The sequence below is a fragment of the Oncorhynchus mykiss genome, chromosome 20 (assembly GCF_013265735.2).
Source record: "Oncorhynchus mykiss isolate Arlee chromosome 20, USDA_OmykA_1.1, whole genome shotgun sequence".
Classification (NCBI taxonomy): domain Eukaryota; kingdom Metazoa; phylum Chordata; class Actinopteri; order Salmoniformes; family Salmonidae; genus Oncorhynchus; species Oncorhynchus mykiss.
This window is the reverse complement of record NC_048584.1, coordinates 25,325,186-25,344,474: the sequence shown is the minus strand read 5'-3', so window position 1 is coordinate 25,344,474 and position 19,289 is coordinate 25,325,186. Positions and strand designations below refer to the sequence as shown.

Genomic DNA, 19,289 nt, shown 5'->3' with positions numbered 1-19,289 from the left:
AATAAATAAATTAAAAATCCTACAATGTGATTTTCTGGATTTTTTTTCTCATTTTGTCTGTTATAGTTGAAGTGTACCTATGATGAAAATGACAGGCCTCTCTCATCTTTTTAAGTGGGAGAACTTGCACAATTGGTGGCTGACTAAATACTTTTTTGCCCCACTGTATGTGGACAATTACAAATACCTAGGTGTCTGGTTAGACTGTAAACCCACTGGCTCCAGGTCATCTATAAGTCTTTGCTAGGTAAAGCCCCGCCTTATCTCAGCTCACTGGTCACCATAGCAGCACCCACCCATAGCACACTCTCCAGCAGGTATATTTTACTGGTCAACCCCATAGCCAATTCCTCCTTTGGCTGCCTTTCCTTCCAGTTCTCTGCTGCCAATGACTGGAACAAATATCAAAAGCTCACAGATCATTGCACCTGTACATAGCCCATCTGTAAAAAGCCCATACCTCATCCCCATATTGTTTTTGTTTTTTTGCTCCTTTGCACCCCAGTATCTCTACTTGCACATTCATCGTCTGCACATCTATCTCTCCAGTGTTTAATTGTTAAATTGTAATTACTTCGCCACTACAGCCTATTTATTACCTTACCTCCCTAATCTTACCTCATTTGCACACACTGTATATCCATTTTTTCTATTGTGTTATTGACTGTACGTTTGTTTATTCCATGTGTACCTGTTCTGGGGACAATAAGGCCACTCTAAAATGTGAAATTTTGTCACACAACACAATGCCACAGATGTTTCATGTAATGACGGAGTGTGCAGTTGGCATGCTGACTGCAGGAATGTCCACCAGAACTATTGCCAGATAATTGAATGTTAATTGCTCTTCCATATCCACCTCCAACTTCGTCTTAGAGAATTTCTCAATACGTCCAACCGGCCTCACAACCGCAGACCACGTGTAACCACCCTTTGTCCTGTAGTTATGGATGATAACAGAAAGGGAGGATGGGGGGTGCACTATTTCCCTCTCATCACTGTTACAGTGAGCACAGCAGGAACCCCGGGCAGCAGACAAACACTAGGACAGTACAGAGGGAGGAGGATGAGGTATGTTTGTGTGTGTTTATGCGCTCGTATAAGTGTGTGTCCGTGTGTGTGTATGATTATAAAAAGTTGATTCCGGAATCCCCTAAAATCCAGCTGTACATCATTTGAGACAGGGATTTAGCGTGACTACAGAGTTTTAATCCCCCTCTGCACACACACTGCTGTTGTTTAGGATGCACATAATTCATCAGAGAGTACTGACAGATTTGGCTCTGGGCTATTGTCTGAAAATGTAACATTGCTGTCTCAGTATAAATGTCTTAACATCAGAAATACATGTAAGGAATTATAGTATTTTATTGTCAAGTATTTTCTCTGTTTCTTTCTCTCTCTCTCTCAATTTAATTCAAAGGGGCGTTATTGGCATGGAAACGTGTTTACATTGCCAAAGCAAGTGAAATACAAAACAAAAGTGAGAAGACACAAAACTGCATTTAATTAATATAATCTTTCTCTATCTTTTTATGTTTTGGTGACTCTAGCATACTCACATCCTATTCTATTTTTGTTTGGTTCCAGGAAGTGACATCATATGACTTAATAGCATTTTAATAATGCTACAGACGAACCCTCGGAGTAGTCAAAACAATCATCTGCGTTGTTATGGGAGACAATCATAACACAGCAGACGTTTTTCAATGTGGTGTCTATGTCTCAGCTCCAGTAACACACAACGTCTATGGGTGGAGAACACACAGATATTTTCTTTCCTCTCCCATGATGAAGCATCACACTGGCTGAGTTCCAAATGGCACTCTATTCCCTCTATAGTGCACTACTTTTGAAATGGGGCAATAAGGCACTACAAAAGGAATAGGGTGCCATTTGGGACGCAACCCTTATCTTCAAACCATCTCCCATCGCCTCAGAGATGAGCTCATTCCATTCTCTACCGCTGGTCTCTATCCAGAGTGTCACACACACAAACACACAGAGAGACGGTGACACTTGACTGAACAAACCGCCTAAGTCAACACGGTCTCCTGGCTTCTGGAGACTGTTTGTCTTGTCTACCTGCAGACAGTCCAGGCACAGTTGTGGTGGCCTGGTTGCCACGACAACCCCACATTAACTTCTTCTTCTTCCAAATCCCTTCTTAAGAAGAAGACAATAGCCAACTTATACCTGCCACTGGAGGCCCATAGGGCTCAATGGAGACAGCCCCAACCCCAACCCAACACTGAACAGAGCTGATAGCCTGGGGTTGTGTGTGTGTGTGTGTGTGTGTGTGTGTGTGTGTGTGTGTGTGTGTGTGTGTGTGTGTGTGTGTGTGTGTGCGTGTGTGTGTGTGTGTGTGCGTCTGTGTTTGTGTGTATGTGTGTGTGTGTGTGTGTGTGTGTGTGTTTGTGTGTGTGTGTGTGTGTGTGTGTGTGTGTGTAAGCTGATGGCCTGCAGTTATCCGCTCAATAAAACTTCAAAAGGAGCATCACATTCCTGGTCATCTGGGTGATGATATGCTGTCAGAGGGGATGGCAGGGGAACCGCGGGGCTAAGAGGAACAGGCTCTCCAATCCCATCAAATGTGACTCCTGTCTGGCCCCCTTAAGTCTGGGGTGGTGGCAGGGGTTGTTGGAGGGCTGGAGGGCTAGATATGGCTACTGTATTTGAACTTGTTTGACAATACAGGGGTGTGGAACAGTAGATATGTCAGCCTGATGATGACATGTAAAAATGGCTCACATTGGAGGATGTTTTGGTTGTAGGGAAAGATCCTGTCCGTAGCAGTTCATTGGGTGGGAGATTTCTCCATTGATGTGAAAGAAGCTAAGCTCTTGATAAGGTGGAGAGAGACTTCTGGCTCTTTGGAATTCACACTGGAATGGATTTCGTAGAAACGGAATCCCAAATGGCAACCTATTCTCTTTATAGTGCACTACTACATAGAGCTCTGGTCAAAAGGAGTGCACTATATAGGGAATAGAATCCTAGATCATTTGGGAAAGCTAGAGTAAAAAATTCCAAGATGAAAGAAAACATAGAAGGAAGGCTGATACCAGGGGAATTTAGAACCGCTTCCCAGTCACTTTCATCTGACTGCCATCAAAACCAGACTACCGACCACAGGGTTTTCATAAAACTACAAGAGCAGAGTACAGGTGGGAAAGAGCGTGAACAAAAACAGCAACAAGGGGATCAGTATAGACACAGGGGAAAACGAGCCAGCCAGGAAAAAGATCAAAATGAAAAGTGAGATAAAAATGTAATTTGAGATCTGAGGGATAAAGAGAGAGGGAGATAAAGAGAGAGTGAGATAAAGAGAGAGAGGAGAAGCAGAGAGAGAGAGAAAGATGAGAGAGAGGAAGCGAGAGAGACATCCAGTCCATTGATGAAAGCTGTTCATTGGGCCCCAGCCCTGTCTGTCCCTCTGATTCAGCAGATGCCAACAGCAGACTGGGACCGGTATTGAAGGGCATTATGGGTAACGGTTGCCCAAGACGAGGACAGGGCTGTGGAAGGAATCCAGTCTGGGCCTGAGAACGCAGCCGACACTCCAGTCTGTGTGTGTATGTGTGCATGTGCATCCTCTGTGCTTGATTCCGACCACCACCAGCGCTGGGCACTGGCCACTGGCCCTACTCCCAGAACCTGCCTCCAGCTCAGACTGACAGCCCCATAGAGACCAGGAGAGACATGGGACACATTTCACATCCAAACCTATCAATGCCCTGAGTGTGCTCACAGACAAGGTTACATTAGATCACAACCAGGCGCCTGGATAATGCACTGAGCCAATCACTCCGGCGTGCTGTTTCCTCTAGGTACAAATCTAGGATATAGCTGCTCCTCCCCCAGGCCTAATCTTAACCATTAGTGGGGGAAATTCTGATGCCCCACCCCTAGATCCACATCTAGGGGCATAGCATCAATGTGAAGGTGAGGTGCAGAAGGATTCAATATATTGACAGACAGACAGTGTGACAGACAGTGAGATGGGAGACGTTAAGAGTAGTAGTACATACTGTTGGTACCTGAGAGTCTGATATCTCAGATGGTTTCTCGGTCAGGCTGCTGGTCTCAGCTGGGATCAGATCGTTGTACTTGGTGGTGCTTAAATCCTCATCAGAGTAGTTTAGACTGCCTGGGCTGGGCCGAGGAGGAGACCTGAGGAGACAGGACCATATTTATATATATATACACCGTGGGGCAAAAAAGTATTTACTCAGCCACCAATTGTGCAAGTTCTCCCACTTAAAAAGATGAGAGAGGCCTGTAATTTTCATCATAGGTACACTTCAACTATGACAGACAAAATGAGGGAAAAAAATCCAGAAAATCACATTGTAGGATTTTTAATGAATTTATTTGCAAATTATGGTGGAAAATAAGTATTTTGTCACCTACAAACAAGCAAGATTTCTGGCTCTCACAGACCTGTAACTTCTTCTTTAAGAGGCTCCTCTGTCCTCCACTCGTTACCTGTATTAATGGCACCTGTTTGAACTTGTTATCAGTATAAAAGACACCTGTCCACAACCTCAAACAGTCACACTACAAACTCCACTATGGCCAAGACCAAAGAGCTGTCAAAGGACACCAGAAACAAAATTGTAGACCTGCACCAGGCTGGGAAGACTGAATCTGCAATAGGTAAGCAGCTTGGTTTGAAGAAATCAACTGTGGGAGCAATTATTAGGAAATGGAAGACATACAAGACCACTGATAATCTCCCTTGATAAGGGGCTCCACGCAAGATCTCACCTTGTGGGGTCAAAATGATCACAAGAACGGTGAGCAAAAATCCCAGAACCACACGGGGGGACCTAGTGAATGACCTGCAGAGAGCTGGGACCAAAGTAACAAAGCCTACCATCAGTAACACACTACGCCGCCAGGGACTCAAATCCTGCAGTGCCAGACGTGTCCCCCTGCTTAAGCCAGTACATGTCCAGGCCCGTCTGAAGTTTGCTAGAGAGCAATGGATGATCCAGAAGAAGATTGGGAGAATGTCATATGGTCAGATGAAACCAAAATAGATATTTTTGGTAAAAACTCAACTCGTCGTGTTTGGAGGACAAAGAATGCTGAGTTGCATCCAAAGAACACCATACCTACTGTGAAGCATGGGGGTGGAAACATCATGCTTTGGGGCTGTTTTTCTGCAAAGGGACCAGGACGACTGATCCGTGTAAAGGAAAGAATGAATGGGGCCATGTATCGTGAGATTTTGAGTGAAAACCTCCTTCCATCAGCAAGGGCATTGAAGATGAAACGTGGCTGGGTCTTTCAGCATAACAATGATCCCAAACACACCACCCGGGCAACGAAGGAGTGGCTTCGTAAGAAGCATTTCAAGGTCCTGGAGTGGCCTAGCCAGTCTCCAGATCTCAACCCCATAGAAAATCTTTGGATGGAGTTGAAAGTCCGTGTTGCCCAGCAACAGCCCCAAAACATCACTGCTCTAGAGGAGATCTGCATGGAAGAATGGGCCAAAATACCAGCAACAGTGTGTGAGAACCTTGTGAAGACTTACAGAAAACGTTTGACCTCTGTCATTGCCAACAAAGGGTATATAACAAAGTATTGAGATAAACTTTTGTTATTGACCAAATACTTATTTTCCACCATATATATATATATACCGTAAAATGAAACCATCAAGTGATCGATTTTAAACAAATACATGCTGTCATAGAATAACCCCATGCCGTGATTAGATAGTGAAAAAACACACCAATCTCTTTCATAAGTTTTTAAACAATACAAGCTAATTTACCAACATTTCTGAAAATTGATATATAGCGTTTTGGAAACAGAAAGTTCCATCCTCTTAAGCAACTTGTATTAAATCACAAAAAAATCATGTTCACACATCAGAGTGACATGGCACAGAGAAACTGCATGAAAGGAACCAGGGAAACAGTTGAAGGATACACACTGATGATCAGTGAAATATACTGAACTGTCTCCAGGCACTTAACACTAATAGTCTACTTTCAAGGGATAAAAATACTGTTCCCTCTAATATCTGATGGAGACACTACATTCACTTTTTGTTTGGGTAGTGGTGGGTAGGGGGCAGGGGGGTATGGTGGGGTTGTTTATTATCAGGATCATGGGACAGCCATTAGATCCCAGCCTGCCTGCATTCAGTATGAATCATCTCTTCTGATTAAACACTGTGGGCTGCAATGGCAGGCACAGTTAGCCTTGTGACCAACTCATGAATTGAACCCTTATGGAGTGGAGGAGCTCACTGCATAGGCAGAAATCCCCATGCAGTCTCACATAGGAAGGCTCAGGATGTGTAGGTTAGGTTATTGTTCGCTCTCTTGTAAAAGTTATCATCCATATGAATCCATGTACGAGTCAACAGCCATGTTTCATGGAGCATGGGTGACACTTTAAAAACCTCTCTATTCATAGATAAGTGTGGAGTGGAGGTTTACAAGGGCACAATTTATGAGTATGGAGTGAGGGATCTTTATGAGCAGTGGAGTGAGTGAATAAGTGTAGTGGATAGGGTCAAGGGGAGGGTATTGAGAATGCTTGTTATGAGAGCGAGAAGGGGAGAGAGAGAGACCTCACAACACCCACAAGTGGTGCCCTCAGAACAGCTCTCAAAGCACTCAAGGGTTCTTCTTAAAATTCGGTGAAAAAAAGATGGCTTTGCGTTCTGCATAAATTCCTCCACATTGTCCTCCCTCTGTCCCTAAGCCTGTTAAACAATCAGACATCTGTTTTTGTTGACTGGCCCTGGTTGGTTTGGCCGGGACAGCCTCTCTCACTCTCTCTCTCCCTCACTGTCTGTCTCTCTCTCTCCCTCAGGCCACACCAAACTGTTCAGTTTTACAGTCCAAAATCAACCTTATTTTGCATAAGTATTTCTTCCACAAATATTTTGTTTAGAGGTTGATTGCATTCCCAAAACCAAACTTTGAAACCTAGACTTTCAAATCTCTTATTCCCCAACATTTGACAATTGGGGAGCCCCCCCCCCCCCACCCTCTCCCGGAAAAGCAATGTACATTTATTTATTTTTTGTCCTTCTGTATCAGGGGCTCTGTAATTGACACATTGTGTGTGTGTGTGTGTGTGTGTGTGTGTGTGCGCGTAGGGGGGGGGGGGGGGGGTAATCACGAGCGTGGTGCTAACATATTTGAACTAAATCCCAACCCTTTAGAGAAATCACGGAGAGAGCTGCAATTCAATTCCATCTAATACTGTTAATAATTTGTAACAAGATTACATTTAATACACTTGGATACAGGAGTGAAATGAGCACAATGGAAATCTATTCATGTATTATTGACATTTTCTATAAGTTAAAGGTCATGAACAGTCCAAATAATGTTTTTCTTGAAATTGGATGATATTTGAAGGAAACCAGATCAAAGTATATAAAATGACTGTTGCTTCTACATTGATAAAGTTTGATCATAAAGTTACTGGTCTCCTCCCGCATGTCAAACACTTGCATTCATTATTAAGGGGACAAGGTGACATCACCTTAACTCTCATTGGAATACACCAACGGTAACACGATATAATCTCTTCCCTAATTTAAATAAGTACAGCCTTATAACCAACATCACAGAAGGCGTGTTTGCAGAGGGTTGTGGTTTATATAGCTAGATACTCTACTCTCCAATATCTGACTAAGTTGTCAGCAAATATAATTACAAGTTTACCCCATTCATCTATGTTAAAGATACTTCAATGTTTACTCTTTCATCTCTTTCATCTGTGTCTGGTGTTACTAGCTAGGTCTTCAGCCAGCATGGAACAAAAGGGGGGAAGGGTCATTGAAAACTCTGAGGCAGTTGACAAGTCAACACATCCGTCAGTGCTGCTGTGAACTGCATCACAAGAGGCATGTGAAATGTATATAAAAAATCATTTAAAAAAGGATATAATTCGTGCAATTTCCATGTTGTTTGAGTTGCTTTGTGTATCACCAAATTTGCTTGAGATGATTTTACTGCAACACCGCTCACTGCCTCCAAGTTGTTTAACAAGAGCTGTCATGAACATAAGCTCCCGCCAACTCAGCCTGTCTTTTCAAACTTTCTGGTAGTTAGCCATGAGAGTAAAAGTACTTTTCAGAAAGGGGAGTTCAGGACCTTTAATTTTGGCCCATAAATGGCTGTTAGTAGATCCTTGATCCTATAACCTCCAACACTGTGACCTTGCTGACAGCCCTGTTAGATAGAGGAGGACACACAGTCACTAATGAAGGACTGCACCGCTTGATAAGCGATACAAGTTGCAACATAAGTTGCAACATTCTCCTTGCTCCTCCAGATAAGGTCCGGATCATGTTGAGCTAGCTCAGGTCTCCCCTGTCACATCCCAGCTGTCTGGAACCTGGACAACGCTAACATCCATCTTCCTGGAGCCGTTGGAGGAATTGCTGAGCAAGTCTGCTGTCCATTTGCTGTTGGATCAGAGCCTATCCCAGCCCGGCCCAAGTCTGATATCTGTCCGCTGTTGGATCAGAACCTATCCCAGCCCGGCCCAAGTCTGATGTCTGTCTGCTGTTGGATCAGAACCTATCCCAGCCCAAGTCTGATATCTGTCTGCTGTTGGATCAGAACCTATCCCAGCCCGGCCCAAGTCTGCTGTCCATTTGCTGTTGGATCAGAACCTATCCCAGCCCGGCCCAAGTCTGATGTCTGTCTGCTGTTGGATCAGAGCCTATCCCAGCCCGGCCCAAGTCTGATGTCTGTCTGCTGTTGGATCAGAACCTATCCCAGCCCGGCCCAAGTCTGATGTCTGTCTGCTGTTGGATCAGAACCTATCCCAGCCCGGCCCAAAGTCTGATGTCTGTCTGCTGTTGGATCAGAACCTATCCCAGCCCGGCCCAAGTCTGATGTCTGTCTGCTGTTGGATCAGAGCCTATCCCAGCCCGGCCCAAGTCTGATGGCTGTCTGCTGTTGACCTTAAAGTCCCCAGACTGACATAGACAAGACAAGTCTCCCTTCATCATTTAGATAAAAAGAAGTTCACTGTGTAATAAAATGTCAACACAAACTCTCAATGACAAACCTGTAACTTTGTCCCATCACATTCTCCCCTCTGCAGTAGATCTATACAAATCTCCACTACTAATTCAAATTGCTTATTGGTCCTGGGCTAATCTCACGCACTAGATGTTACAACAAGATGCAGATACACATTGGGCTGGTTCCACAATAGTCTCTTCTGTGAGAAAGGACTAGTTCCACAAGATTAGTCATGGCTGGGATAGCCCTGCTATGAGCAGACAGGGTTAAGGAGTGAATGTGAAGAAATGTTATTGTCGGCCCTGTGGGAGATTATGATAAACTGCCTGTTTAACAATTCAGAGGAAGCTCTGCTCAACAGGCCCACTCCTCCCTCCCTCCCTCCCTCCCTCCCTCCCTCCCTCCCTCCCTCTCTCTCTCTCTTCCCCCATCACTCAGACGCTCATCCACTGTTGAGTGAGTGAGGTGTGAAATATTTAACAGTTCTCAAATGTAGAGAGGGGTAGTAGCACACTCTTTACCCTCTCGTAAACCACCAAAATAAATGAACATTATTTATCCTTTATTAAACTAGGCAAGTCAATTAAGAACAAATTCTTATTTACAATGACGGCCGACCAAAAGGCAAAAGGCCTCCTACGGAGACGGGGGCTGGGATTAAAAATGTAAAAAAAAATATATATATAGGACAAAACACACATCACGACAAGAGAGACAACACTACACAAAGAGGAACCTAAAACAACATCATAGCAAGGCAGCAACACATGACAACACAGCATGGTAGCAACACAACATGACAACAACATGGTAGCAACACAACATGGCAGCAGCCCAACATGGTAGCAGCACAAAACATGGTACAAACATTATTGGGCACAGACAACAGCACAAAGGGCAAAAAGGTAGAGACAACAATACATCACGCAAAGCAGCAACAACTGTCAGTAAGAGTGACCGTGATTGAGTCTTTGAATGAAGAGATTGAGATAAAACGGTCCAGTTTTTGTGTTTGTTGCAGCTTGTTCCAGTCGCTAGCTGTAGTGAACTGAAAAGAGGAGCGACCCAGGGATGTGTGTGTTTTGGGGACCTTTAACAGAATCTGACTGGCAGAACGGGTGTTGTATGTGAAGGATGAGGGCTGCAATAGATATCTCAGATAGGAGTGGAGTGAGGCCTAAGAGGGTTTTATAAATAAGCATCAACCAGTGGGTCTTGCAATGGGTATACAGAGATGACCAGTTTACAGAGGAGCATAGAGTGTCCTATAAGGAGCATTGGTGGAAAATCTGATGGCCGAATGGTAAAAAAACATCTAGCAGCTCGAGAGGACAATTACCAGTTATTCCCTTCCTTACACCTCAGCTATGGGGAGTTCAAAGATAGCAGAGGTACATCTGAGCATTCCTCCTCTCACCCCTCCTCTCACTCCTTCTTCTCACCATTCTTCTCAACCCTCCTCTCACTTGGCTAGCTGGCTGCTCCTCAAAGGCCAGGGCACCTTTGATCCTTTCCCAAGGGCAAACACACACACACCTCCCGGGGATCAAGGACAGGGCTAATTCCCCCGGGCACAGCATCAGAGCATCAGAGCATCGGAGCAGAGGGCACCTGGCTCTCCAGCTGGTTGTTCTGAGCTCGCTCGCCGTCAGTCCCAAATGGAGCCCTATTCCCTATTTAGTGCTCTACTTGGGATGCTCACAGTCAGTCAGTCACACTCATCTTAATACTATCTCCTCTAACCTAATACCATCGCGCTGGCAATGCTACACACACAATTACACACTCCACACAGAGCCTGCAATATGTTGCAATGTGGTGGTCATTCCTAACGTACTGATAAAACACAGAAAGAAACAGTGAAAAGACAAATTTCAATAGTGGCAATGTTGGGATCACTCATAATATGGCAAGGCAATATGGGTACACACTGGGTACGGTTGCAAAGGGAGGGTATATTACTGCTGGAAACTTTCTAACGTTACCAGTAAACTACCAAGATTTTGGTAACTTGTACCTTGTTGGGTACTTCAGATGATCACAGGTGTCTTTAATTATCTCTGGCCCTCTGTGGGGCCTTATCACATGTAAAATACAGCAAATAATCAAATAAGATGATTTTAGAATACTGACAAAGCTGTAAAACATGATCCTAAATATAAACCACGAGATTAGTGAATACCATTGGTGTTTAATATGAGGGTTTCAGCATGAAATGATCCTTTATATATTTTATTAAACCCTTTTTTGACTATGTTACTATGTCTTTGATGTAAATGTTTTGGCGCCAAACTGATGGCAATTGTGAAAAAAGTCGATAGTTGGAAGAGTTGCAGAGTTAATATGAATACCATTGTTGATTAGATGCTTTTTAAATGAATTTGTCTATTTTCTCTTGAACCATATGGTCTGTCCACTAGAAACTCATGGACACAGATATCCATATATATATACATATATATATATATTCTTTAAAAAAAAAACTATTTTTGAATGCCTTCCAAGTAAAAATTACCATCAATTACCAAAATTATAGACATTTCTGGTAACTTTGGTAAATTAACAGTAGCTTTGCAACTGGGGTGATCATCTAATGGAAAATAAAGGGTCATGGGTTTATAACAGTGACTCAATCCATATTCAGTCCCTCCTGGTGAGTTTGGTCAGTTGCCATTCAGATCACTGGTCCAAGGTGCCAGACAATGAGATTAACAGAGACAAGGTAATGAACTCATCAACAGTTAAGCTGTGGACAGTGGAATATTCCAGACCTGGGTTCAAATACTATTTAAAAATCATTTCATATACTTTTGCTTGGCTTGATTGAGCTTGCCTGGTGCAATGGAACCAATAGAATAGTCACACAAGTACAGATCCTGCCCATCTGGCAAACTAGGCAAGCTAAAGCAAATGCTTAATGTTTTTGAAAGATTTTAAATAGTACTTGAACCCAGGTCTGTAATATACTGCCTCATTAGAAAAAGCAGCAGTTCTCTGTGTGTACTGTTTTACAGTGGAAACAGAGATTTATAGGAGTATCCATTCCAATCCATCACAGCATAAAGTCCTTTCCATCCAGCCATCAGCCTCAGTTGGACTTCTCAAGGCATGAGGTCATAGTGTTCCTCAATAATGACAAACACAGAACCATAATCATTAGTATTGTGTAACTATACAGTACCATAAACATATTCAAACCAGTCAATTTAATGGGATTTTGACAATAAGTCAGATGAACTCATGGATACCATTTTCATGTTTGCGTGCAGTTTGAAGGTAGTTGAAGGTAGTTTTGCGAACCATAGCTAACTAGCATTAGCGCAATGCTTGGAAGTCTACCAGAACAGCTAGCATACTAGTTACTGACCTGGTGTAGACGCCGTTCTTACGGCAGAAAGAGTTCTTGACGGACAGCCGGCGGTTGTTGAGTTCGAGGGCGGGGAAGCGTCCCTCGTCCAGGCTGACCATATCTCCATGGGTCAGGGCATTACAGTTAGAGTTGTTCCCTGATGAACACACATAGGGAGACACTGTGTGACCACAGGCCAGAGGGATGGACGAACAGGCAGGTGGGGGTTAGTGATGCTGTGAAGAGGATGCATGGATGTTGTATTATGTATGTCATGTACAGTAGCCCACTCTAGTACTGTTTAAAAAAAAACATTTTTAGGGGGTGGATCAGCTTTAGTACTGTTACTAATGTATGGATGTGTCCCAAATGGCACCCTATGGGTCCTGATCAAAAGTAGTGCACTACATATGGAATAGGGTGCCATTTGGGACACACACTTTGAGTTCTATAGAAACACAAGAAGATGGCTCATGAATGGATGTTATGCATATGCTATGTTATGTACTCTACCACTACTACTGTTACTGCTGAGTTCTATAGAAACTAGAGTGACTGGAAATACCACAATGATGTCATCACCAGTATATTAGGTGAGTTTAGCCAGGCATCTAAACATAGATTCCAAGGGTCCAAACATATACTACCCCCCTTACACAGCAGACCCCTTCAAGGGCATCTGGCGGCAAAGCTGCCGTTCTGCAAACATTTAGTCACTATAACGAGCTGATTTGTAAACTTGCACCAGTCCAGTATTCCATGAGGGGGGTTACAAGGGGCATGTGAGAGTATCTCTGTGTTAGAGAGCAGAGAAGGGAGGGAAGCGAGAGACGAGAGAGAAGGGAGAGAAGAGAAGAAAGGACCTCTTGTGTTTCAGACCCGTGGGTTGCCCCAGCCTGGCAGCCTGGCACTGGCAGCGCCACACTGCAGAGAGAAGTGCTGAGGCAGAGGAAATACCTGCTGATGTCAGAGAGGAGCAGACTGCACAACTAGATAGGCCCCCTACTATGCTCCTCCTCTACAGATCACTGTCTCTTTCTCTCATTTCTCCCTGTCTCTCTCTCTATCCACCACTTCTCCCTCTCTCTCCCCTTTACTCCCCCCCGTAGGCTATATGCCAAAAGTAGACCACTGTAGAATAGAAATACAGAATCTTTGAGATAAAAAGCAACATAACAAAGACCTTGTTGTCTAGTAATATGATGCTGATCATGTCTTCCGCTCGACCTCTCACCTGATTCAGACTTCTTGGCGTACTTCTTGCTCTGTCCTCTGATGATAAGGATGAAGACCAGTAGAAGGATGAAGATGAGTCCCACGAGAGCCACCACCACAAGGAACCACCACTCCTCATAGAACGGTGCTACCTTTTTGGCTGGAGGAGAAGAACACAGGCAATATAACAACTGGACTAAACACAAGGACAGAGCAGGGAGCACTGACGAAAAAGGTAGCTTCTGAAAACCATATATTTTCTGTTACACTGATTATTCTTAAATTCTATAAAACTAGGTAAGATTTTGTCATTGATTAACATGAAAACCCAACGCTCAATTATCATTGTGTCCAAAATGTCCCCCCTATGGACCCTGGTCAAAAGCAGTGCACAAGGGAATAGGGTGACATTTGGGACATAGATATATGAAATAACTCACCAGATATGGAGGCTGAGGGTGGACTAGGAGATCCGTAGCCGTAGTCGTTCACACCAATGACCCGGAAGTCATAACTAACCCCTTGCTTCAGAATGTCCATGTTGAAGGTGTATGACGTCACTTCCTTTGGGATGTCCTTGATCAAGATATCCCACAAGCCTTCATCTGTTGGCAGAGTAGAAGAAGTAGAAGAAGGTTTTTGGATGAGTTGTAATCAAACATGAAAAAACTGAGGTAAACGAGACTGAAAGTAGTCATTATATAATCGATAGAAAAGCCAATTTAAAAGCCTATATGTTAGTGTAAAACATAATCTGGCTATATCCAAGGTAATTCAAACCATATAAACATCATGCAATTCATATATTGTAAATCTCCCATAATGCTCTCTTGTCTTTGAGAGGTATACAACCGTATAAAAAGACAGTAGGTACGATTCACAAGATGGAATATTATGGGATGTTTCATGTGTGCTTTTGTGATGGCTGCCAGAATCCATAAGGGCTAAGTGCTAATAACCATACATCGTCCTAGGAGTTTGACGTTTATGGAGTGCTCAAGAACATCAGCCAACACCAGAGTTCATTTAAAGTTCATGTCACTAGTGACGTAGTGACGATATGAAGGGTAAAGTTAATCTGTCGTAGCGCCAGGAGTATTTTCCTGACAAGGAAAAACTGTGCCATAGTAACTAGTAATATGGACAGCTGAGTAGTCCTACTGATGTGGTTAGGGACAGGCTCACTCGGTATGCTACCAAGTGAATCTGCATGATACTTTCTTAACATCAGTAGCGGGGCTCAGTGCCCGCTACTCCCATCCACCCATTCCTCAAGTCACCAGTGGTGTAATCCATCTCTCTCGATGTGCCTCCATCCATCATTCCTCTATTCCCACTGTACAGCTGTCAATCACAGGCGAAACCTGACGTTACAGCTCAAGCTCCGCTGCACCCCAATCAATACTCCATTAAGAGAATAGTGAGTAAACATCACCGTTTGTTGGGACCATATTGACACCCTATTCTAAATCATATTATTCCTGTCGAAGCAAGTACCAAGCTGGGTTAACAGATTGCATGATTGGAAAGGATTGTGAACTGTGGATCCATCTGGAAGTATCCAATATGTCCACCAGCTCCAGAAATGAAAACTGTCCAGAACATAGTTCGCTGGAGATGTACCGTTGAGGCCCTTTGCTCCACTAGAAGCTAAAAAGAATAAGTCAAGCAAGTGGAGTCCAGTCCAGTATGTCACGTGTTGGGTGTCTATACCTGAGGGTCTAGCCTCGATGACGTAGCGTGTGATAGGCGACCTCCCGGGGTCACCGTTAGCCCAGTGGATGGTCAGAGCTGAGCCGTAGCGAGAGATGAAGGGCTCTCCAGGGGGGCCGGGGGCTCCTGCATGGTGGTCAAAGGTTAGAGAAAGGTTGTAGGGTCAGGCAACCTCAATATACCTTCAAATTATTAGGGCACATTCAGGGCCTAAGCTTAACTTGAGATCCGCACACTCTGGCATTTGTAAATCATTCATTGATGTCAATTAAGAAGGTTGAGTTAAGTGTGCATATTGCAAGTCAGGATATGGGCCTCAGCTAGAGGTAGACGAACCTTCCCCAGGCCCCATGGTGATGTTAGCCTCCACCTCAGGCCCATAGGTGAACGTCTTGGCCCGGATCCTGAAGTTGTAGGTCACCCCGTCAGCCAGATCCTTGATCTTCATCCAGAACGGGGCCCCTTTGACGTCCACCGTCACTATCTTACTGACGCCTGGGGGGGAGGGGGAGTGAAGACAGTCGGCACAGGCCACGGTAGACTCTAGACAAACACACCACATTTAGAGTGGGGCTAATACCCAGGGACTGGGTATTACACACACACACACACACACACACACTGACACACATACAGACACAGGCACACTCCAACAGTTGTTGGGACATACATGGGAAATGAATGAAAAGGGTTAACATAGCAACATTATCAACTGATTCAGCATGCTATTTGGCGTCAACAAATGAAATAATGGCCACCACTCACTCAGCAATGGAAAAATATAGTTTTTCAATGTAGTTATTAGGTATGTTGATGTTTAGCCTACCCTTATACAGTGAGAGAGACTCAGGATGTGTCCCAAATGACACTCTATTCCCCTATATAGGGCACTACTTTAGATAAGGGCCCATAGGTCCCACAGGGCCCTGGTCAAAAGTAGTGGACTACATAGGAATTGGGTGTAATTTGGAATGCATCCTCAGAGATGGGCATTAATTGTGAGTTGTCAGATGTGAGGTGGGATGCGTCGGACAGGTTGAGGGGGGTGTCTTACCGTCCACAGGGGTGCAGGGCTCGTAGACCAGCCGGTAGCCCTCCAGGATGCCGTTGGGGTAGGTGGGCTCACCCCAGGACACGTTGACTGAAGTAGTGGTCAGCTCACTGAAGTGGATGAAGCTGGGAGCACTGGGGGCTGGAGGTCAGAGGACACACAGGTCAGAGGTTAGGGGGTCAGAGGAATGTACAGTTATATTTTGGATTGTGTACATTAGGATGGCCCTGTGATAGACTAGCGTCCAGGGGGTGTAGTTGTACATCAAGCTACCTCACACTACAGAAACAAGAGACAGGCTTCTGCTTCTATGACCCTTTCCGGCTCGCATTAGCCAAAGCCCTTTTTATTGTCTCAGCCTCTGAACCCAGGCCTCTGTGTGCATGTGATGGATGCTCTCGATTTTGAAGACGCAAAGTCATTTCAAAACTATTGATGATGTGATGTTTGTTTGCTTTTAGAGTCATTTAATGTCCTCAGGGCATGACAGCCATCATACCGTCAGGCTCCAGTAATAATAGGCTAGTGACATAGATGAGCTTGTGACACTACTACTGTACAAAGAACACAGCTCTCCTGTTCTCTTACGTCGTTGAGTAGGACTATTTGTAACCCTCAAACACAGGCTTCATTGTGTGATGAGCATCCTGCTGTCAGCCCTGTGTATCTCTTCTCCTCCATCTCTTGCCCTCTCCTCAACACTCCTCAACACACGTGTCATCTGCTTCCATCTATTCCATCTCTCGCCTAAAAGGTCAGAGCACATCCCCCCTCTGTGTCTTCCAACCGCTTTTGCGCCTCCCCCTTGAGATATCAAACACAGCAAACTGCAAAAATGTTCCTTTTTTACAAGGGGATCAGATGAAAAACACATTTCTACAGTGACTGTACGGAAAGGAGGGGGGGGGGGGGGGGGTGATCTTTGGAGGGAAAACAATCTGGCGACTGTCTTCTGTTGCTATTTAGATAACTGTGCCAAAGCATTTCCAAGAAACCACAGGTAGGAGCTTTGAGACAAAAAAAACGGGGGGAAAATAGCCTCTAAACATTTTCATACCAAACAAGACTGTCCAGGAAACCAGCGGATGAGTCAAGAGACTGAAAGAGGCCATTGATAGGGAACTGATGTTTATGCCGTGTGGTTTCTAACATTTCTGGCTTGGCATGCTGACACCAACATCATATAAAAGCTCACAGATAGAAACAGTTGGAATGTTTGAGGGTTGGAGGAGGAATTTGAATTTAAGTCAATAAAATTGCTTTCCTTTCATTTTAAGACACAGACAACTCCTGTGGGTTTCTTTACATGGCAGTATACATTACAGTATACTTACCAGCCTGCTGTGTGCGGCCCCTGGTCGGGGGGCTCCGGGGCCCGTCCCCAGCTGCGTTGAAGGGGGCCACACTTATCATGTAGGTGGTGTATCCAGTCAGGTTCTTCAGCTTGACCCCTCCCTCTGGCAAGAACAGGGTCCGCAGCCTTTCTGTCTCGTTCTTACGCTGGAGCTCCCAGAAGTACACCTGGAGGGAGGAGGAGATATGGAGAACAGACACATATTAGCTCATGGTAAAGATAGCCTTTACATCCCACTGTGATTAAAGAGTCACGCAGAAACGTGTAACTGTTATTACATTTGAATGATTTTGACTGTAATGATTAAAATGATTAGAATTCTATGGTATGGAATTCTTGTGAAACCCTCCAACTTACCTTGTAGCCCTGGATGTCTCCGTTCTGAGTGTCCAATGGAGGAGACTCCCACGTCACATCCAGCTGGGTGGCCGTTGCTGTTTGGATGGCCACGTTCTGGGGTGGGGCAGTGGGTACTGTGAAAAAAGGAGTATAAATCTAGCAAAAATCCAGGTAGAAACAAAACAGAAGAAATATCAGTGGAATCAGTGTGAGTGGGTTTTTCTCCTCACTGCTTCTGGAAACACTACTGTCTAGCTGCCTGTGTGTGGACTGATAGCTTTACAGATGAGGACAGGGAAAACTACTCTCACTTTATGCCCAGAATCACACAGTCAAATTTAATAAAAACAAACTTATCCTGCAACCTGAATACATTTGTAAATGGTACCAATCCAATAAACATTTACCAAGAGTAGCTCGACAAGCAGAATAATCCCCCTGCCTTCAGGGTGGTCAGATAGTCTATAGTTCTACTATTCTAGGTGGTCAGATAGTCTATAGTTCTACTATACTGGGTGGTCAGATAGTCTATAGTTCTACTATTCTAGGTGGTCAGATAGTTTATAGTTCTACTATACTGGGTGGTCAGATAGTCTATAGTTCTACTATACTGGGTGGTCAGATAGTCTATAGTTCTACTATACTGGGTGGTCAGATAGTTTATAGTTCTACTATACTGGGTGGTCAGATAGTCTACAGTTCTACTATACTGGATAGTCTATAGTTCTACTATTCAGGTCCTCTGTTGAGGTAAGGATTGAAATGAGAGAGAGAGAGAGAGAGAGAGAGAGAGAGCGAGAGAGAGAGAGAGAGAGAGAGAGAGAGAGAGAGAGAGAGAGAGAGAGAGGGAGAGGGGGAGAGATTGTTGTGTGTAACCTCCCTACCTCACTGAGCGACTTACCTGCCTCTCCGACAAACACTTCCTGTGGTGTGCTAGTTGGTCCCTCCCCCATGACATTATAAACACTCATCCTGATCTCATAGCGCTTGTGTTTGCTCAGGTCTGGAGAACAAGGAACAACACTGACATTAACCAACAACCCACCATCACCCCAACATTTATTTTCACCTTTATTTGAACAGGAAGGATCCTTGATGCGAGAAACCTCTTTTGTAAGGGCGATCAATACATGCCAGAAAATACATTTGTTGATTTTGTAAATATGTCTTATGCAGTAGTTAGAATCTATCCAAGGAAGTAATTGAGTGGTTGTTGCGTACTGGAAAGAAATACACTGAAAATATGTGACCGTC

General features: G+C 44.3%; 1 protein-coding gene across 5 annotated transcripts in view; it reads right to left on the bottom strand.

Annotated features, from left to right (window-relative positions):
- sdk2b (sidekick cell adhesion molecule 2b) overlaps positions 1-19,289 on the bottom strand; it is a 461,496-nt gene that overhangs the window by 9,951 nt on the left and 432,256 nt on the right. For 2 of the 5 annotated variants that reach the window (XM_036956065.1, XM_036956068.1), the window contains exons 35-44: positions 18,937-19,038; positions 18,054-18,169; positions 17,677-17,863; positions 16,346-16,483; positions 15,628-15,834; positions 15,292-15,417; positions 14,019-14,183; positions 13,598-13,738; positions 12,382-12,544; positions 4,032-4,173 (exon numbers count right to left, since the gene is read on the bottom strand). In XM_036956065.1, coding sequence (XP_036811960.1) covers positions 4,032-4,173; positions 12,382-12,544; positions 13,598-13,738; positions 14,019-14,183; positions 15,292-15,417; positions 15,628-15,834; positions 16,346-16,483; positions 17,677-17,863; positions 18,054-18,169; positions 18,937-19,038 — 1,487 coding nt within the window. The remainder of the gene's footprint in view (positions 1-4,031; positions 4,174-12,381; positions 12,545-13,597; positions 13,739-14,018; positions 14,184-15,291; positions 15,418-15,627; positions 15,835-16,345; positions 16,484-17,676; positions 17,864-18,053; positions 18,170-18,936; positions 19,039-19,289) is intronic. The other 3 variants (XM_036956066.1, XM_036956069.1, XM_036956067.1) reach the window with 2 other exon arrangements.